General features: G+C 45.3%; 1 protein-coding gene across 3 annotated transcripts in view; it reads left to right on the top strand.

Moving 5' to 3' along the window:
- The window catches only part of FSD2 (fibronectin type III and SPRY domain containing 2), a 36060-nt gene that overhangs the window by 1581 nt on the left and 18126 nt on the right, over positions 1 to 16353 (top strand). The window contains exons 1-5 of one of the 3 annotated variants that reach the window (XM_074354092.1): positions 2387 to 2550; positions 2648 to 2676; positions 12022 to 12744; positions 12893 to 12988; positions 14655 to 14885. In XM_074354092.1, coding sequence (XP_074210193.1) covers positions 12100 to 12744; positions 12893 to 12988; positions 14655 to 14885 — 972 coding nt within the window. In that variant the 5' untranslated portion in view covers positions 2387 to 2550; positions 2648 to 2676; positions 12022 to 12099. Of the gene's footprint in view, positions 1 to 755; positions 957 to 2386; positions 2551 to 2647; positions 2677 to 12021; positions 12745 to 12892; positions 12989 to 14654; positions 14886 to 16353 lie in introns of those variants that run through there. The other 2 variants (XM_010955131.3, XM_045516759.2) reach the window with 2 other exon arrangements.

Genomic DNA, 16353 nt, shown 5'->3' with positions numbered 1-16353 from the left:
TAAAAATTAAAGATTTTTTAAAATTAATAAAAGAGGTATATATAATTATTATAAAAGTAGACATATCAAAGATATAAAGATAAAAGTAAAATAACTCAAAAGAGAGAAACCCTGCTTTCATTGCATAAATGTGTGTGTAATTATACTGTAATGATATTTTGTATACTCTTTCTACTCACAAGTACATTATGAGCATTTTCCACATTAAAAAAATAGGCATCTACATCATTATTTTTAATACTTGCCAATACTGAGTTGACAGTATTGTGATTTAATGGATTCTGTATTGGTAGAAATAGATTAATTTCAGTTTTGTACCAATATAGGTAATGTTGTAGTGTACATTCTTGTACATATATCTTTGCATAATTTTTCTTTCAAATTTTTTGCTTTTGATATTTTGTTTCACTTCCAATATTTTTATTGTACAGACAAGGAAGTAACAGTATTTTAAAAATGAAATTTTGGTTAAGGCTTCAAAAAGCAATAGATGTAATACTCTGAGATCAAATCATCATATGCAGGCTTTTAAAGGAAATGGTCCAGAACCCAATTCATGTTCTCCGCTGATTGAAGAAAATAAAAAGGAATCAAAATGAAGAAAAGAGGATGTTTGGGAGGGAGACTCATGGGACGATTTTTCCAGAGATAGCTGTTTTGGACTGGGGGAGGGTTGGAGTCCCACCCTCTGCCCCTAAGCCCAGTGAAGGGGTCTTCCAAGGGACCCTTCAGAGAGCTTGCTGTCTTTCCTGCAGGTGGACCAATGGTGGCCTGAAGAGAGAAGACTGGCTGCTTTGGGGCAACGCCAGTGAAGTGGCTGCATTGGGATCATATGCGTCCCAGAGTTTGCTGGGACCAAGGATGGGGCCCACTTCCCAAGACCCAGATGTGGGCCAGCAAGAACCAGAACCAGCAAGGAGTTGCCTAGATCCTGCCTAAGAGGACCAGCTGCATGGGTGAGGCGACCTCATTTGAGCAATCTGGGAGGTGGCTGACCCAGGCCTGGAGGAGGAATGCAAGGGACCCCTGAAATAGAGTGGTTCTCAGCCTGGTCATGGGGACTCCAGGGGAAAGGGCTGGAGTAATGGGAAATCCCAGAGATTTACGAAAGCTCAGAGAGGGAGGGAGAGAGAGAGAGAGCACTCTAAGCATCTGCCTGCCCCAGAGAGCCAGAAGCTAGAGCCGTCTGTGGCATCAACGCAGATAGGGGCTGCCTTATCACCTTAGCAGCCGCTGCCCCTGGTGAACAAGCCTGCAGCTCAGGGAGGAGGTGTGGGGAGAAGAGGTCACCTTCATCCTTCCTTTCCCAGGACAGACTTCCAGTTACAGAGGTGTATGCTGGGGCAGGGAGAAGATTTTGATGCTGGATAAACTGAGTTTAACTTTTGAATTAGTGTATTGGACTGTACTCTGAATTCTTTTTTTTTAAACATTTTTTATTGATTTATAATCATTTTGCAATGTTGTGTCAAATTCCAGTGTAGAGCACAATCCCTCAGCCATACGTGAACATATATACACTCACCGTCACATCCCTTTCCCTGTGAGCCACCACAAGATCCTGTATACATTTCCCTGTGCTATACAGCACAATCCTGCCCATCTATTCTACAATTTTGAAATCCCAGTCTATCTCTTCCCACCCCCCACCCTCTTGGCAACCACAAGTTTGTATTCTATGTCTGTGAGTCTATTTCTGTTTTGTATTTATGCTTTGTTTGTTTGTTTGGGTTTTTTTTAGATTCCACATATGAGCGATCTCATATGGTATTTTTCTTTCTCTTTCTGGCTTACTTCACTTAGAATGACATTCTCCAGGAGTATCCATGTTGCTGCAGATGGTGTTATGTTGTCAGTTTTTATGGCTGAGTAGTATTCCATTGCCTGAATTCTTGAATGGAGACTATGCATTCAGGTGACCCTTAGGACTGTGTCTTACTTGAGAGGGAGCAGAAAGTCACAGGTCTGCTGGATTTTCATCCAGAGGGGAGAATAATTCCCACCCTAAGTAAAGGAATAGTGGGAGAAAAAATTCAGTTGATTGGATTACCCTCAGAGTTGTGCTTGTTCAAAAGACTTTGGGAAAAGCCCCTCAGGCCGGGTGGACCGTGCACAGCAGAGGATCCCACAAGTCCTCCTCTGCGTGGCCTGCAGCGGCCCTTCTCCCCTTGCTGTGACAGCCCCCAGCCCACTATACATGACCAGCCATCTGAGTCCCTCCGCAGAGCCACCGGACTCAAATCCCCCCAGTAAATGGAGTAACTCAGGGAACAGCATGTGACCTCTCCTGGTGACACTTGAGCAGTAGGCAGTGGGCAGGTCTATATTTGGCCTTTCACTCATGGCAGGCCTGTTGCTATTTGCAGCCGGAGCCAGCTCGTGTTACCACCGCCTTTGCTGCCCCACTTGTAGAGTCCTGGGGTAAAACAGGCAGGGGCAGCCTGCAGGGCACACAGAGGTCACCTGGAGGGAAAGCCTGCTGAACACAGCTGCGGTTTTCCAGCACTTACCCAGAGGAAAAGGAGAACTTATGGATCCTTAAGTCAGCAGGCAAGTTTTTGGAGGGTCATATTCTTCTAATACAAATCTTCTTATTAGATACTCAGTAACTTGGTGCCACAATGTTAATGCAGTATCTTTCCTTCAGATGGGAAAAGATAGCATCTTAAATTACAGGTGTGTGAATTGCAATAAATAGTGTGAACATTTCCTGTGCCTTCTTATAGCATGGATTCACCTTTACTGAATGTGGTGTTGGTACAGGGTGTGAAAGCCTTGGATGCAGGTAGAGAGAGGCTGATGATTCTTGCAGTGTCTTTAGGGCATTTTTAGTGCATGGCCTATTTGTTAGAACAGTTTGGAACCCTGAATGTTGATATCATCTGGCTATGGTGTCAGGTTGATAAAAACCCTTTATTTTAATCTGCTTGTGCATGCTGACAAATCATAATTTTATGCTTTGATTCAAGTACTGAAAAACAGCTTCATAACCATTTTTTCACTTGTTGTGCATACCCCCTCCTCCTAGAGAAAGTTTTCCGGTTTGGACTGTGCTGATTTGAACCATTTTGCAAAACTGTACGGCTAACACTTTAAGGCAGGTTTCTTTGTCTGTGGCTTGGAAATTCCTGGGGGTTACATGGGTGAGCGTCTCAAATTACATGCAAAATTATGTTTGTGTCTTTATGGGCTCACTTTTGGAAAGAGAATTTACAGCTTTCAGTAGATTCTCAGAAGTACCCATGACATATAAAGGGTTAAAAAACATTTTTTTCGGGGACTTTTCTAATTAAAGCATAGGAGCACACCTCCCATAGAAGACTTAAGCAAAAGCCCCCCCCCCCCTTTTTTAACTGCAGACCTATGTTACAGAGTAGAAGCTATTCATCTAATAATATATTCTTTGTAGACTGTGATTTATTACTATATTTCTCTAAGCCTCAGTTTTACCATTTACAAAATGTTAATGTTCTCTTCTCCCCAAACTCTGAATATTTTGCTCAGAAACTGAAAGAGTCTGCATGTTGAGAGGGAAGATGAGTGTCAGCTCTGGGGGCGTGTTGCAGAATTCCTCCTTTGCTGCCAAGTTCCCAGACCAGCTTGTGTTGGTGTGTTCACAGGGCAAATGCTGGCGAGGGTGAACTTGCTCTTATCAGCTTCTGTGCTCAGTGTTCTCCAGTCCTCTTGCTTGTTTAATTCGAGTTCGAGTTAGTGTTTCACACGCCAGCCACTGGTTGAAAGAATTTCTCGTAATGATTTATGGATAATATAGAATCCTGGTTTTCTCCCTTTTGGTAGCACGTGGCAATGTAAGTGTTATTTTTAGCTGGGCTGCTGCTCTGTCTGCAGAAAACTGGGTGGGATCCAACTCTTTACCTACCTGAGTCGTGTCCAGGACTCAGCACGGCTGGATACAGAGTAGCCCCGGATCAATCCTTGTTAAGTGACATGGGCCATACTAAGGCTTTTTATCCTCTCAGGAACTCAAGTTTTGCCGTCCTAAAGTCGGGAAATTGGATTAGATGCTTTCCAAGGGACCCTGCATTAGAATTTCATGTCTGTGCCTAGGCCCCTTGGAAACTCTTGCTGTAAAGAGGGCTGATCTCATAGCAGGGCCTGTGCCTGGAGGTGAGGCTGCTCCACTTTGGTGCCTTCCCCATCCTTCAGCAGTTTTCAAGGGACAGGATGATCGCGCAGTGGCCACAGGTGATTCCGCACTGCTGTGGTCACTGTGGGCTTTCACTTTCTGACCCTGGCCCTCCCCCTCCATGAGTGACCAGGTGGGAGACCCCTAACAGAGTCCAGGCGGGAGAAGCTGAGGTCCAAGTAATAATAATAATAATAACAACAACAACAACAACAACAGTAACAGCAGTAATGGCAGCAGCTGACATTTACTGAGGACCTAACTCTGAGCCATGTACCATGCAGGGCATTGTTCACACATTCTGTTATTTCCTCAAGATGCCAATTTTATGAGGTAGAAACTATCAGCTACCCATTTCATGGACTCACAAAAGTGAGGCCTACTGAGGTGATTTCCCCAAGGCTACACTGCTAGGAAGTAGCAGAGACAGGACACAAACACAGGACTTCCTGAATCCAGAACAAAGAGGCCCTAGGGACGGGTGAGGGGAGGGAGTGGAGGAAGGTTCCCTGGAGACTGAGCAGGCAGAACCAGAATTAGCGTTCACTGGGCACGAATCAGACTGGGCGACATCAGGGAAGAGCTCCTGGGCTCTGGAGCGGGTGTCGTGCCCTTATTAATGGAATTAGGAATGCAGAGGCCCTAATACCCTCATGAGGCTGTGACAGGCATGGGCCATGGTGGATGGGTGGGGGTTTCAGGAACAGCAGTGGGAAGGATGGGGCGCTCTCTGAGCCACGGCCTCCAGTGGGACTTACGTGGGAGGCCAGTGAGAGTGGTCAGAAGGAACAGCAGTGCCCTCCGGAGAAGGCCAGCTGTTTGGGGAGGTGGAGCTAAAGCATGGGGTGGGGATGACTACCCTGATGCCCCGGGGAGTTGAGACTGGACAGCTTTGGAGCCCTCAGAATGCAGGACATGCAGACTTACCACTTCTTCCGGGGCACAGCAGCATGGTGCTCTGCCTGCACTGTGCAGGGACACTCATGAGGACAGCCATGGGGTGCACCGCCAGGAGACTGGAGAGGTAAGGTGGTGTTGGGGAAGATTCCTGACCACCAGGTGACACTCAGGTGTGATCCTGGAGCCACACGGGGGAATAGTATGATTTTGGCCCATGTGACCAGAGCCTGTGCTTTAAGAAGCGGAGGTATCCTGGGGTCCCAGAACAGAGGGAAGTGGTGTCTCTGAGAAGCTGTGCACCAGCCCAGATGGGGCAGTCCCTTATTCACTTGTCTGGGGCCCCCTTTACACCGGGAACTGTGTCTCCTTCATTGTACTCCCAGCACCAGGCACAGTCCTGTTCTCTCGAATCCGCCTGAGTCCACACCTCTCCAGTCCCATGAACAGTCAGTGCCTACTGGTGCAATGAATGATGCCCAGTGCCACAGCCCGTGCACGTGGTGGGGTCACCTGGAGTCACAGAAGAACTCAGGTGATCTGTGTGGGTGCAGACATCCCAGGTCACAAATTGTTGCCCCACGCGTGCTGGATCAGGACTTCTGAAACTCCGGCACAGCTAGGTGGGGGCTGTAACGGCCCTGGAGTGGAGACAGCAGCCAGGAGCCCAGGTGGAGTGAAGACAGGGGAGCGGCTCCTAAGCTCAGGAGACCCCTGGAAACCTAACCCTCTCATCCTCTCAGCTTCTGTTTCCGGATCTAACTGCCCTCCACCACATCCCCCTGCCCCTCCATGATGCCATGCCAGAGCTCAAAGCAAGTGTGAATGGTCAGATGTTATTTCTATGTGATGGGGTTATTCTTCCCCACCCCCAGCTTTACTGAGCTATAACTGGCGTATAACTTTGTGTAAGGTTAAGGTGCACAATATGATGATTTGATGCACATATATGTTGTGAAATGACTACCACAACAAGGTTAGTTACAACCTCTATCACTTCACATAACTACCTTTGTTTTAGGTGTGAGGTGAGAGCATTTAAGGTCAACTCTCTTAGCAACTTTCAAGGATTATGATACAGTAGAGTTAACACTAGTAATCATGCTGTATATTAGATCCCCAGAATTTACTCATTTTATAACTGGAAGTCTGTATCCTTTGACCAATATCTCCCCATTTTCCCCACCCGCTGTCTCTAGCAACCTCCAGTTTACTGTCTGTTTCCATGAGTTCAGCTTTTTAAAAATTCCACATATAAGTGAGATCATACAGTGTTTGTCTTTCTCTGACTCATCTCACTTAGCATAATACCCTCCAAGTCCATCCATGCTATTGCAAATGGCAAGACTTCCTTCTTTTTATGGCTGAATAATATTCCTCTGTGTATATGTGTGTGTGTGTGTGTGTGTGTGTGTGTGTATTTCTTTATTCATCCATTGATGGGCATGTCTTGGCTATTGTGAATAAAGCTGCAATGAACTCAAGAGTGCAGATAATTGTTCAAGATAATGATTTCCTTTCCTTCAGATATATGCCCAGAAGTGGGATTGCTGGGCCATATGATAATTCTATTTTTAATTTTTTTGAAGAACCTCCATACTGTTTTCCATAGTGACTAGACCAATGCACCTTCCTACCAAGAGCGAGCAAGAGCTCCCCTTTTCCCCACATCCTCATCAACACTTGTTATCTCTTGTCTTTTTGGTAATAGCTGTGCTAACAGGTGTGAGATGACAGCTCATTGTGGGTTTGATTTGCATTTCCTAAATGATTAGTGATGTTGAGCATCTGTTGGCCATCTGTATCTCTTCTTTAGGAAAAAAAAAAAATGTCTATTCAGGTCCTCTGTCCATTTTTAAATCAGATTATTAGAGTTTTTTGGGTTTGGGTTGTATGAGTTCCTTACATATTTTGGATATTAACCCCTTATCATATAGATAGTTTGCAAATATTTTTTCCCATTCCATTGGTTGCCTTTTCACTGTATTGATTGTTTCTTTGCTATGCAAAACCTTTTTACTTTAGTGTGGTCCCTCTTGTTTATTTTTGCTATTATTGCTTGTGCTTTTGGTGTTATATCCAAAAGATTGTTGCCAATGTCAAGGAGCTTTTCTGCTATGTTTTCTTCTAGGACTTTTATGGGTTCAGGTCTTTAATTACATTTAAGTCTTTAATCCATTTTGAGTTAATTTTGGTGAGTAGTGTAAGATAGGGGTCCAATGTCATTCTTCAGCATGTGATTATCCAGCTTTCCCAGCACTGTTCATTGAAGAGCCCGTCCTTTCCCACAGTGGAGTAGTTCTGATTAGTTACACAATCAGACACACAGGAGAGCGGAGGCAGTGTTCAGAGCCCCTGAGGACAGCAGGCTCTGATTGCTTTGTTGACCAATAAGAGATGTGGGAACCTAGGATGGATTGTTGATGGGAGAGAAGGCAAAGTTCCACAGTTGGACAGCCCCTTGGCCATGGGAACCATTTAAGAGAGACCTGGGCTAAAGTAGAGGTAGCCCATGCTACCCAGGAAGAACTGCAGTCCTTGTGTCTGGCGTGTGTGTGTGTGTGTGTGTGTGTGTGTGTGTATAGAGGGGCTTTTTGATCTTGCTCAGCACCAGTTTTGTTGGGATACAGATCCATTGTCAGGAGATGTGTCCTACTTCTCCATCCCTAAAGCAGGCTGCGGTGGTGAGGACATGCCAAGGCCACCCAGCCAGGGTCTAATGGTGGGCACGGTTCTCATGAATAACCTGAAAGAACAAGCAGGGTCTAGGATCTTCATAAGTCCTGGATGCCGGGGAGGCAAAGCACTAGCCCCAGGGCCTCCTGCTTTATGATCCTGCCTCTGGGAGCAGTCTTCACTCATCCCTCCCCTCACCCAGCCGTGACCTCTTGGTGGTCCGGGACACAGTGGAGCTGGTACCCTGTGCATCAGTGCTGTGTGGGCGTGGTACTCAGCCTCAGCAGACATGACTGAAATGACATTTACCACTCTCTTCCATGTGAAGAGTTTTAGAGCATTGGAGAACGAGCCTGAAGCTTTTCCCAAGCACGATGTGCCCAGGCCTGGAGCCTCAGGAGTAGTTTCCTTGTGGGGATCCAGACCCCAGAAACCGGTTGCAGGCATGGTATGGGGTTAGGACAGCAGCGTCTTTGTCCCCTAATGGCTGCTGGAAGTCCACCTCCTGTGTGGTGCTAACAGAGGAAATGGAAAAACAGCATCTTGTGGGGACTTGAGAGGGAAGGAAGGGGATCCGGGGGCTCGGCAGGGCCAAGTCTGTGTGGGCACATCACCACTGTCCCCGCCATGGTCAGAGAAGGCCATTGGTCTTGTGTTTTTGTCTTGCCATGAGCGAGAGCCAGGGTGAGCCCCCGAGGGATGTGTGAGGGACTTCCCAGGGAGGGCCGTGGCCATGATTCAGTTGGGGGCATGAATATTTGGTGTAGAGCACCAGAAGAAGAGAGGCAGCCGGGGACTCTTCCAGGTTAAGGGAGGTGCAGGTCTCCATCACTGGGATCCAGAACCTCCTGTTCTTGGGTTAAACCTTCCTAAAATGGGGCCAGATGTGGGATTGAGTCAGTCCTCTGCTGTCCTCATCACCGCGTCAGCCTTTCCCTGTGGCTCACAGTGCAGAACTCAGAGTGCGTGGGGACAGGAAGCACGGCGAGCCTGGGTGGCTGTCTCCGGAAGTCAGGAAGGCGGTCTGGCCGGGAGGGCAAAAGGTCATCTCTGATCAGCCTTGGATGCAGGGCCTAGTTCTTGTCCCTAAGGGCACGGGTAGGAAGCCGAGTGATCCTTGGTCTCTGCAGACAGAGGCTGAGAAACAAGGATGAATATCCAGGGAGGGGAGTGGGACCCAGACAGTCAGTTCAGGACCCCCCAGACACTAAAGGCCAGAGTGCAGAGAGGCTGAAGAACGTGGGTTCTCTGGAAGCCTGCCAAACCATGTGGGCCTCCATGCATCTTCTAGAGCGATCTGTAGAGGTGGACACCGGCTTGTGGCTTGGGAGACAGGATGGATGTCACACCACACATCAAAGCAGAAAGGAGCATGTGGGGGCGATGGCATCTGGGGATGCTGAGTTTGAGGTGACTGGGGCTGTTCAGGAAGGCAGCTGCTCCTAATGACCTCTGCCTCTGTGCAGGAAGAGCTTAGGGCTGGAGACAAGGGTTTGGAGCCATTCAGAGAGGGGGACAAGGAGGCTGCGAGAGTGGCTGAGATCACCGGGAGCAGGTGGAGAGTGAGAAGAGGAACTGGAGGGGAGGGACCCAGGGAAGATTCCAGCAGTCAGTGGCCTGGGAGGAGCTCCCAGCTGGGCCAGGGAGAAGGGAGGGTGAACAGGATCGAATAACACAGAGCAGATAATAAGAGAGCACGGGCGGTGTCTGTAGATTTCACAATTAGGCCATCAGAAAATGTTATATTTAAAGGGCAATCAAAAGTGGGAATAGTGGAAAGAAAAGTGAACAGCTTTATTATTATTATTATATAGCTTTAGAATGGTTATCAAAAGGACAGTCTGTTAGCGAAGGTCACAAAGTCCCCCACTGCTGATAGGGGCAGCCACCAAGCCTGACTTCTGTGTGCGACTGCGGAACAAGGAGTAAGACAGACAACTGGCTTTGACCCCATAAATGGAAATTAAGGGAAGCTGTTTGGATCATTAATGTTATGGCTGGTGGGAGAGGGGAAATGCTCAACTGTATCTTTAAATATTTTTGCTTTATTATTTTCCTCAAAACCTTACTGCATTAGCGTTATATTGGAAGATTTTAGTAATACTAGTTTTTTTTTTTTTTAAGGCATTAGGTTTACCCCACTTTTTCTTAAAAGGAGGGCATTAGGAACTGGATGTTGGTGATGGTTGCACAATTGGTGGAATTCGCTAAAAGTCATTGAATTGTGCATTTAGAACAGGTGAATTTTTAGTATAATTATATTTCAATAAAGTTATTTTTAAAGCTATTAGGGAATAAGATAAACATCTCACATAATTCCTGGTTTTATGTAAGAAAATGAAAACAGTATGGATGTTCATGAAAAAATTAAAAACAACTGTCATATGATCCAGCAGTTCCACTTCTGATTATTTATCCAAAGAAAACAAAAATGCTCATTCAGAAAGATCTATGCACCTTCATGTTCATTACAGCATTTTTTACAATAGCCAAGGTATGGAAACCTACGTGTCCATCAATGGATGAGTGGATAAAGAAGATGTGAGACTAGATAGATAGATAATGGAATGCTAGTCAGCCATAACAAAGAATGAAGTCTTGCCATTTGCCACCATAGATGGACATTGAGGGAATTATGCTAAGTGAAATAAGTCAGACAGAGAAAGATAAATACTGTGTGAGCTAGCAGGGACTTTGTAGTCCAAAGACTGGTAATCGAAGTCCTCCAAGAAGCGAGCACCAAATGAGATTAGATATGAAATAATTGTATTAGGGGAAACACCTGTGTAAGATAAAGAGCGGAGGAAGATAGGAAAGGCTTAGAGAGCTGTCAGACCGTGATACAAGTCTGGCCCACAGTGAAGGAGAGAAGGAATGAAGATTTGGAGGAATCACCCTAGCCTTCCATGCACCCTAAGAAAGGTTTGGCAAGACTGTCAAGGAGTCCTCCAGCCAAAATTTGCCACGAGAGTAGTTTTGTGTCAATCAGAAATGGATCTGCTTTAGTGTCCCTGGTGTACTTTGTCACTGGATGGGAGATGCCCATGGGGAAGCATATCCTTCATGCAAATGCAACAGTGACCTTCAGAGTGCAGCCAAAGGCCTGGTCAGTTATGCCTCCTGTAGTTGGATATCTGCGAGGCATCGTGTCGTGGCCGCCACTCACACTAAAGTTCAGATCCCAGTTCAGCAAGTTACTAGCCATGTGACCTTGCATAAGGTATCCTCTCTGAACCACTGTTTCCTCATCTGTAAAACGAGGATAACAGTAGTGCCCACCACATAGAAGAATGTGTATAAACTGCCTAGCACAGAAAAAGCACAAAGTCCTCAATATATAGCAGCTGCTACTAATATTGTATTTACTGCTACTATTATTATATCTTTCTAGATTTGACATATCGCCATTGAAATAGTGGACATCATAGTCTATATATAATGAGTATTCTGTTTATTTTACTTACTAGTATATTGTAACTCTTTTTCCAAGTTATATTTGCTCTCCTTAGTATTTTAAAGGCTACTTTATATTCTGTAGAGTGTACATATCCTAGTTTACTTAACCATTCTTCTAATCATTAGGGCTTTACAATTTTTTTCTGCTGTTGTGAAAAATTTTGTGGTGGACATTTATATATAGAAGTAATTTTTCCCCTGTATTTGAGATTTTTTCCTTAGGGTCCTGGAAGAAGATTAGTAGGTTAAAGAGTGTGAATATTTTAAAGGCTCTTGATCCATGTTTCCAAATTTGTTCTCCAGAAAGGTGGGGCCATGAACATTCTAACCAACAACATATGAGAGTACTCACTTCACTGTACCCTTCCCCAGCCTTGGGTATCAAAAGGCAAAATGGCATCTTACTCGTTCTCTGTTTATACAGGTACTATTTTCCAAATGTTTATACAGGTACTATTGTATGCAAAGGTAATTATTTTGTGAATTATCACTGCACAGTAATCTATTGAGATTTTTCTTTTCAGTTAATTTATATAATTATTATTTAATAATAATTGCCTGAGATACTTCCCATTATTTTGCCTTTTGAGATTTTGGGTTTTTTTTAAATGTATAGGAGTTGTTTGTTAGTCAAATCAATTTGTGTTTTTCATAATTTCCCCTGTCTCTTTTAAGCTTAGGAAGCCCATCCTCCTGTGGAAAACAAACCTCTTTTACAGATTGTTTTAAGTAAAACCGCAACTAAGCTGCTCAGATGATTTTTTTTTTAGTTCTAATTAAGTTGAGCCCAATCTAATGACCATGTACGTCAACAACCTTCTCAGAAATGGGTTTCTGTGTTCTAGGACCCGGGATAGCCACTATTACCTGTCCAGGAAGGCCCCGTCTTGTGCAGGGGTGCTGCCCAGAGCCTCCAGAACTCAATGGAGGAGGAAATGGGGGAGACACCAGGACTGGGCAGATCTGCTGCTCCCAAGGACTTCCACTTTTATCACATGGATCTATACGACTCTGAAGACAGACTGCCCATCTTCCCAGAAGAAAACACTCGGATGGGAAGAGAAGCAGTCCAAGCTGAAATGACCAATGAGCCCAGAGGGGCTGTGAAAGGGAAGACTCAAAGAGACCTTGAAGAGGAAGTGGATGAGTTTGTCCATTTATACGGACTCGAAGATGATCACGAATTAGGGGATGTGTTTATTGATGAAACCATGCCCAGAATAGAGGTTTCGGAATATCCTCCTTACGTGATGACAGGGATAGAACCTGCCAAGGAGCAGAGAGACTGGAGACTTAGTGGTGAGGCTGCTAAGGCTGAGGACCTGGGCTTCGGGGGATGGGGCTCAGCAGGCCAGTGCCAGGACTTGCGGGAAGCCTACAGGTACGCCCATGGCCGTGCCAGCGAGGAATATGAATGCTATGTCATCCCAGAGGAGGAGGACGAAGAGGAAGCTGCTGACGTCTTCTGTGTCACTTGCAAAACCCCCATAAGAACGTTGGAGAAGGCTTTTGATGAACACAAGGAACATGAGGTGACGCCACTCAACAAAGCACTGGAAAGCGCCAAGGTAAATAGGTCTCCCTCGTTCTTCTTTCTCTTGATATTGCATTTGTATCTTAAGTACGTAGGCAGGAAATGAATCTAAAATGCCTCCTACAAAAGAGAGAGAGGACAGATATAGCGTTAATTTCTTCTCACACTCCTCTATTTGATAGGATGAAATCCACAAAAACATGTTCAAACTGGAGAAGCAGATTATTGAGATGGAAAATTTTGCAAGTCACTTGGAGGAAGTTTTCATCACCGTGGAGGTAAGAGCATGCTTAATGACCCGTGAGACATGCATTGCTGCCATCAGCGGCTGGGTCAGCGCCTGTGTCTGGCGCTGGAACGTAATGGTATCAGTACTGCCCCTCTCCCCTCACCCTTCCTCTGCCCTCCCATACCGTGGTGGAAGTGATTCCCCATCAGCATTCCCTACTGAAACTTAAGCTCTCATTTGGAGGCTGGGTCTTCCATGTCTTTATATCCCCAGTCCTACTGCAAGGTAGGGCTCTTTCACGGGCCAGCCTCGATAAGGCTTTGCAAGACACCCATCCTATCATTCATAAGTGTTCTTTTCCTCAACTGTTACCTGTTTCTCACAAGATTAATACATTTCTGTGCCTGTCATCATACATGTCACGGTCCGCTGGATGTGCCTAGTAGGTGTGAGGTCTACTGCTGGGGTGCCAGCACTCAGTCTAGCCTTCCAGATGAGGTGGGCCAGGACTAAGGCCCAGAGGACTTTGTGTCCCCTCTCTTCATGTGGACGCTCTACTTCTATTAATGCAGCCTCAGGTTGTATCAACAGAACACCTCATGTGAACTAACTAAGCCCTGGGCCCCATTCCTTTGAAGCTAGACTTTCTTCCCCAGTCTTAAAAGAGGGGAGAGCTATTGCACTAATTCCCTGTGGAAGGCACAGAGAAGAGTCGGGCTCTTCCACTTCTAAGCACAGGTGGCGGGTGGTAGGAGGGGTAAGAGTGTAACAGTCAGGACAAAGCTTGCCCACACCCTGTCCTGCCAGCTCACTCACGTCAAAGTGTCTTCACCCTCAGTGAGGACTCTGAGCTCTTCCTCCTCAAAACGAGGAGGGGGTTACCTACTGCTTTTCCCTCTGCTTCACCATTCTGAGAAGTCTTATGCACATGGTAGGTGCTCAGTATATACTCCCTGAATGGTTGAGCCTCTTCTTTGGAAATATCTCTGTTAGCTGTTGAGGATGACATCAGTCAGAACCCGCAGAGCTCTCCTGGCCTTCCAGTCTAATTAAGGGGGACCAGGAGTTGATTTGCTTTGTTTAATGTTTCTTATCCATTGCGTTCCAGGATTGAGTATTGTCACAACCCTCCCTCTGCCTTCCTGCCCTTTCTCTTCTATTAGGCAGCACCTTTTGGCCATAACCCTTATTCCCCTTCCCCTGAAGCTTTTCCTTAGTTGGTATGAGAATGTGTGTGATCCTGATGTTTGCATAATCCAAGCAGCAGGGAGTGGAGGTGAGTGTCATGCGATGTTGAGAGCTCAGGAGGGAAAGATAGGTGGGAATCTCCCAGGGCAAAGATCTCCATGTTAAGGTCCAGCCTTCCAGTGGTAGGCTTACTCATCACTGATAATCTTCCTGGTTGGTTGTCATGGTGATGGGAGGTGGCTAAAACAGAAGGAGGTGGGATGGGGTGGGGAAGAGGAATGGGGAGGAAGATTGCAAAATGCTACCAGGAGAGAAAGTAGTACTTTCTGTTAAGGTTTTACCTGGGGTTCTAGCTGGAGACGCCTACTCCTAGCTCCCACTACGTCCACCACAGCATCCTGGCAAGAGATGTTAAGACAACAGGGAGGGATTAAAACATCTCTGGGTAGATACATTTTCATGACCTACATGACTCTGTAGTCAACATACATGCACTGAAATGATGACTTAGGTCAACTGTCTTGCAGGAGAATTTTGGAAGACAAGAAAAAAACTTTGAGTCACATTACAATGAGATCTTGGAAACACTTACTCAAAAATACGAAGAAAAAATACAAGCCCTAGGGGAGAAAAAGAAAGAGAAGCTGGAAGCCTTGTATGGACAGCTGGTCACCTGTGGAGAAAATCTTGATACCTGCAAAGAGCTGATGGAAACAATAGAGGAGATGTGTCACGAAGAGAAGGTTGATTTCATAAAGGTCAGTAATGAAGTGAAATGAACTACTGAACTGAAATGACAAGTTATGGCTGGAGTAGGTTAGATTGTCCGCCCTCTGCCTGGAGGTGTTGGAATTGACTTTTACGGTTAAGCTCCATTTGGTTCCACTGGATGTATCACCATGACAACACATCCCTCATCTCTCTGCACAGCTTTGCCATGAGTGGCCGAGCAGGCTCACACACAGCAGACTCTTCCCTCCACCGTTGCTCAGGTAACACCAGAGGTTTTATTCCTCTGTCCTGGTTACCCAGAGATCTGTCTCCTCATCCTGGAGTGGGGCAAAAACAGTGCTCTGAGAAGTTTCTGGCCATCTCAGATGGCCTCTTGGAGCTCTAGGGAGAAAGTTGTCCAAACTAAAAAGTCACCTCCAGTTTTCCAGTTACAAGTACAGCTGTTATAAATCTTACTTCATAAACTCAGACATGCAAAAAAATCCACTTATTTTTTTTAATTGACACATAGTTGTTTCCAATGTTGTGTTAGTTTCTGGTGTACAGCAAAGTTACCTATCTATCTATCTATCTATCTCTGAACACAGGACCTTTTGCATGCTAAGCACACACTACCACTGAGCTACACCCACCTCCCTTTTTATCTATTTTATATATAGTAGTTTGTATCTGCTAACCCCAGATTCCTAATTTACCCTCCTCCACCCCTTTTCCCTTTTGGTAACCATAAGTTTGTTTTCTATGGCTATAAGTCTGTTTCTGTTCTGTAAATAAGTTCATTTGTATCATATTTTAGATTCCACGTATAAGTAATATCATATGGTATTTGTCTTTCTCTGACTGACTTCACTTAGTATGATAATCTCTAGGTCCATCCATGTTACTGCAAATGGCATTATTCCATTCCTTTTTATGGCTGAGTAGTATTCCTGTGTGTGTGTGTGTGTGTGTGTGTGTGTGTGTGTGTGTATCACATCTTCTTTATCCATTCATCGTCAGTGGACATTTAGGTTGTGTCCATGTCTTAGCTATTGTAAATAGTGCTGCTATGAACATTGGGGTGTGTGCATATTTTCAAATTAGAGTTTCCTCTGGATATATGCCCAGGAGTAGAATTACCGGATAAAATGGCAACTCTGTTTTTAGTTTTTTAAGGAACTCCATACTGTTTTCCATAGTGGCTGCACCAATTTACATTCCCACCAACAGTATAGGAGGGCTCTCTTTTCTCCACACCCTCTCCAGCGTTTATTTGTAGACATTTTAATGATGGCCATTCTGACCAGTGTGGAGTGATACCTTACTGTAGTTTTGATTTGATTTCTCTGATAATTAGCGATGGAAATTATTAAAGAATCCATTTCTTGATTTCCTTGAAATCTACTTCAGTCTGACCCCAAGTCCGCATGCATTGGACTGTAGAAATTTCAGTCTCAGTCAGAGCTGGAGTCTCCTTTCTTCACAAGCCTCCAGAGCTTCCTAGTTGCCAAATAC

The sequence above is a fragment of the Camelus bactrianus genome, chromosome 27, assembly GCF_048773025.1.
Source record: "Camelus bactrianus isolate YW-2024 breed Bactrian camel chromosome 27, ASM4877302v1, whole genome shotgun sequence".
NCBI lineage: Eukaryota > Metazoa > Chordata > Mammalia > Artiodactyla > Camelidae > Camelus > Camelus bactrianus.
This window is presented reverse-complemented; position numbering and strand designations above follow the sequence as displayed.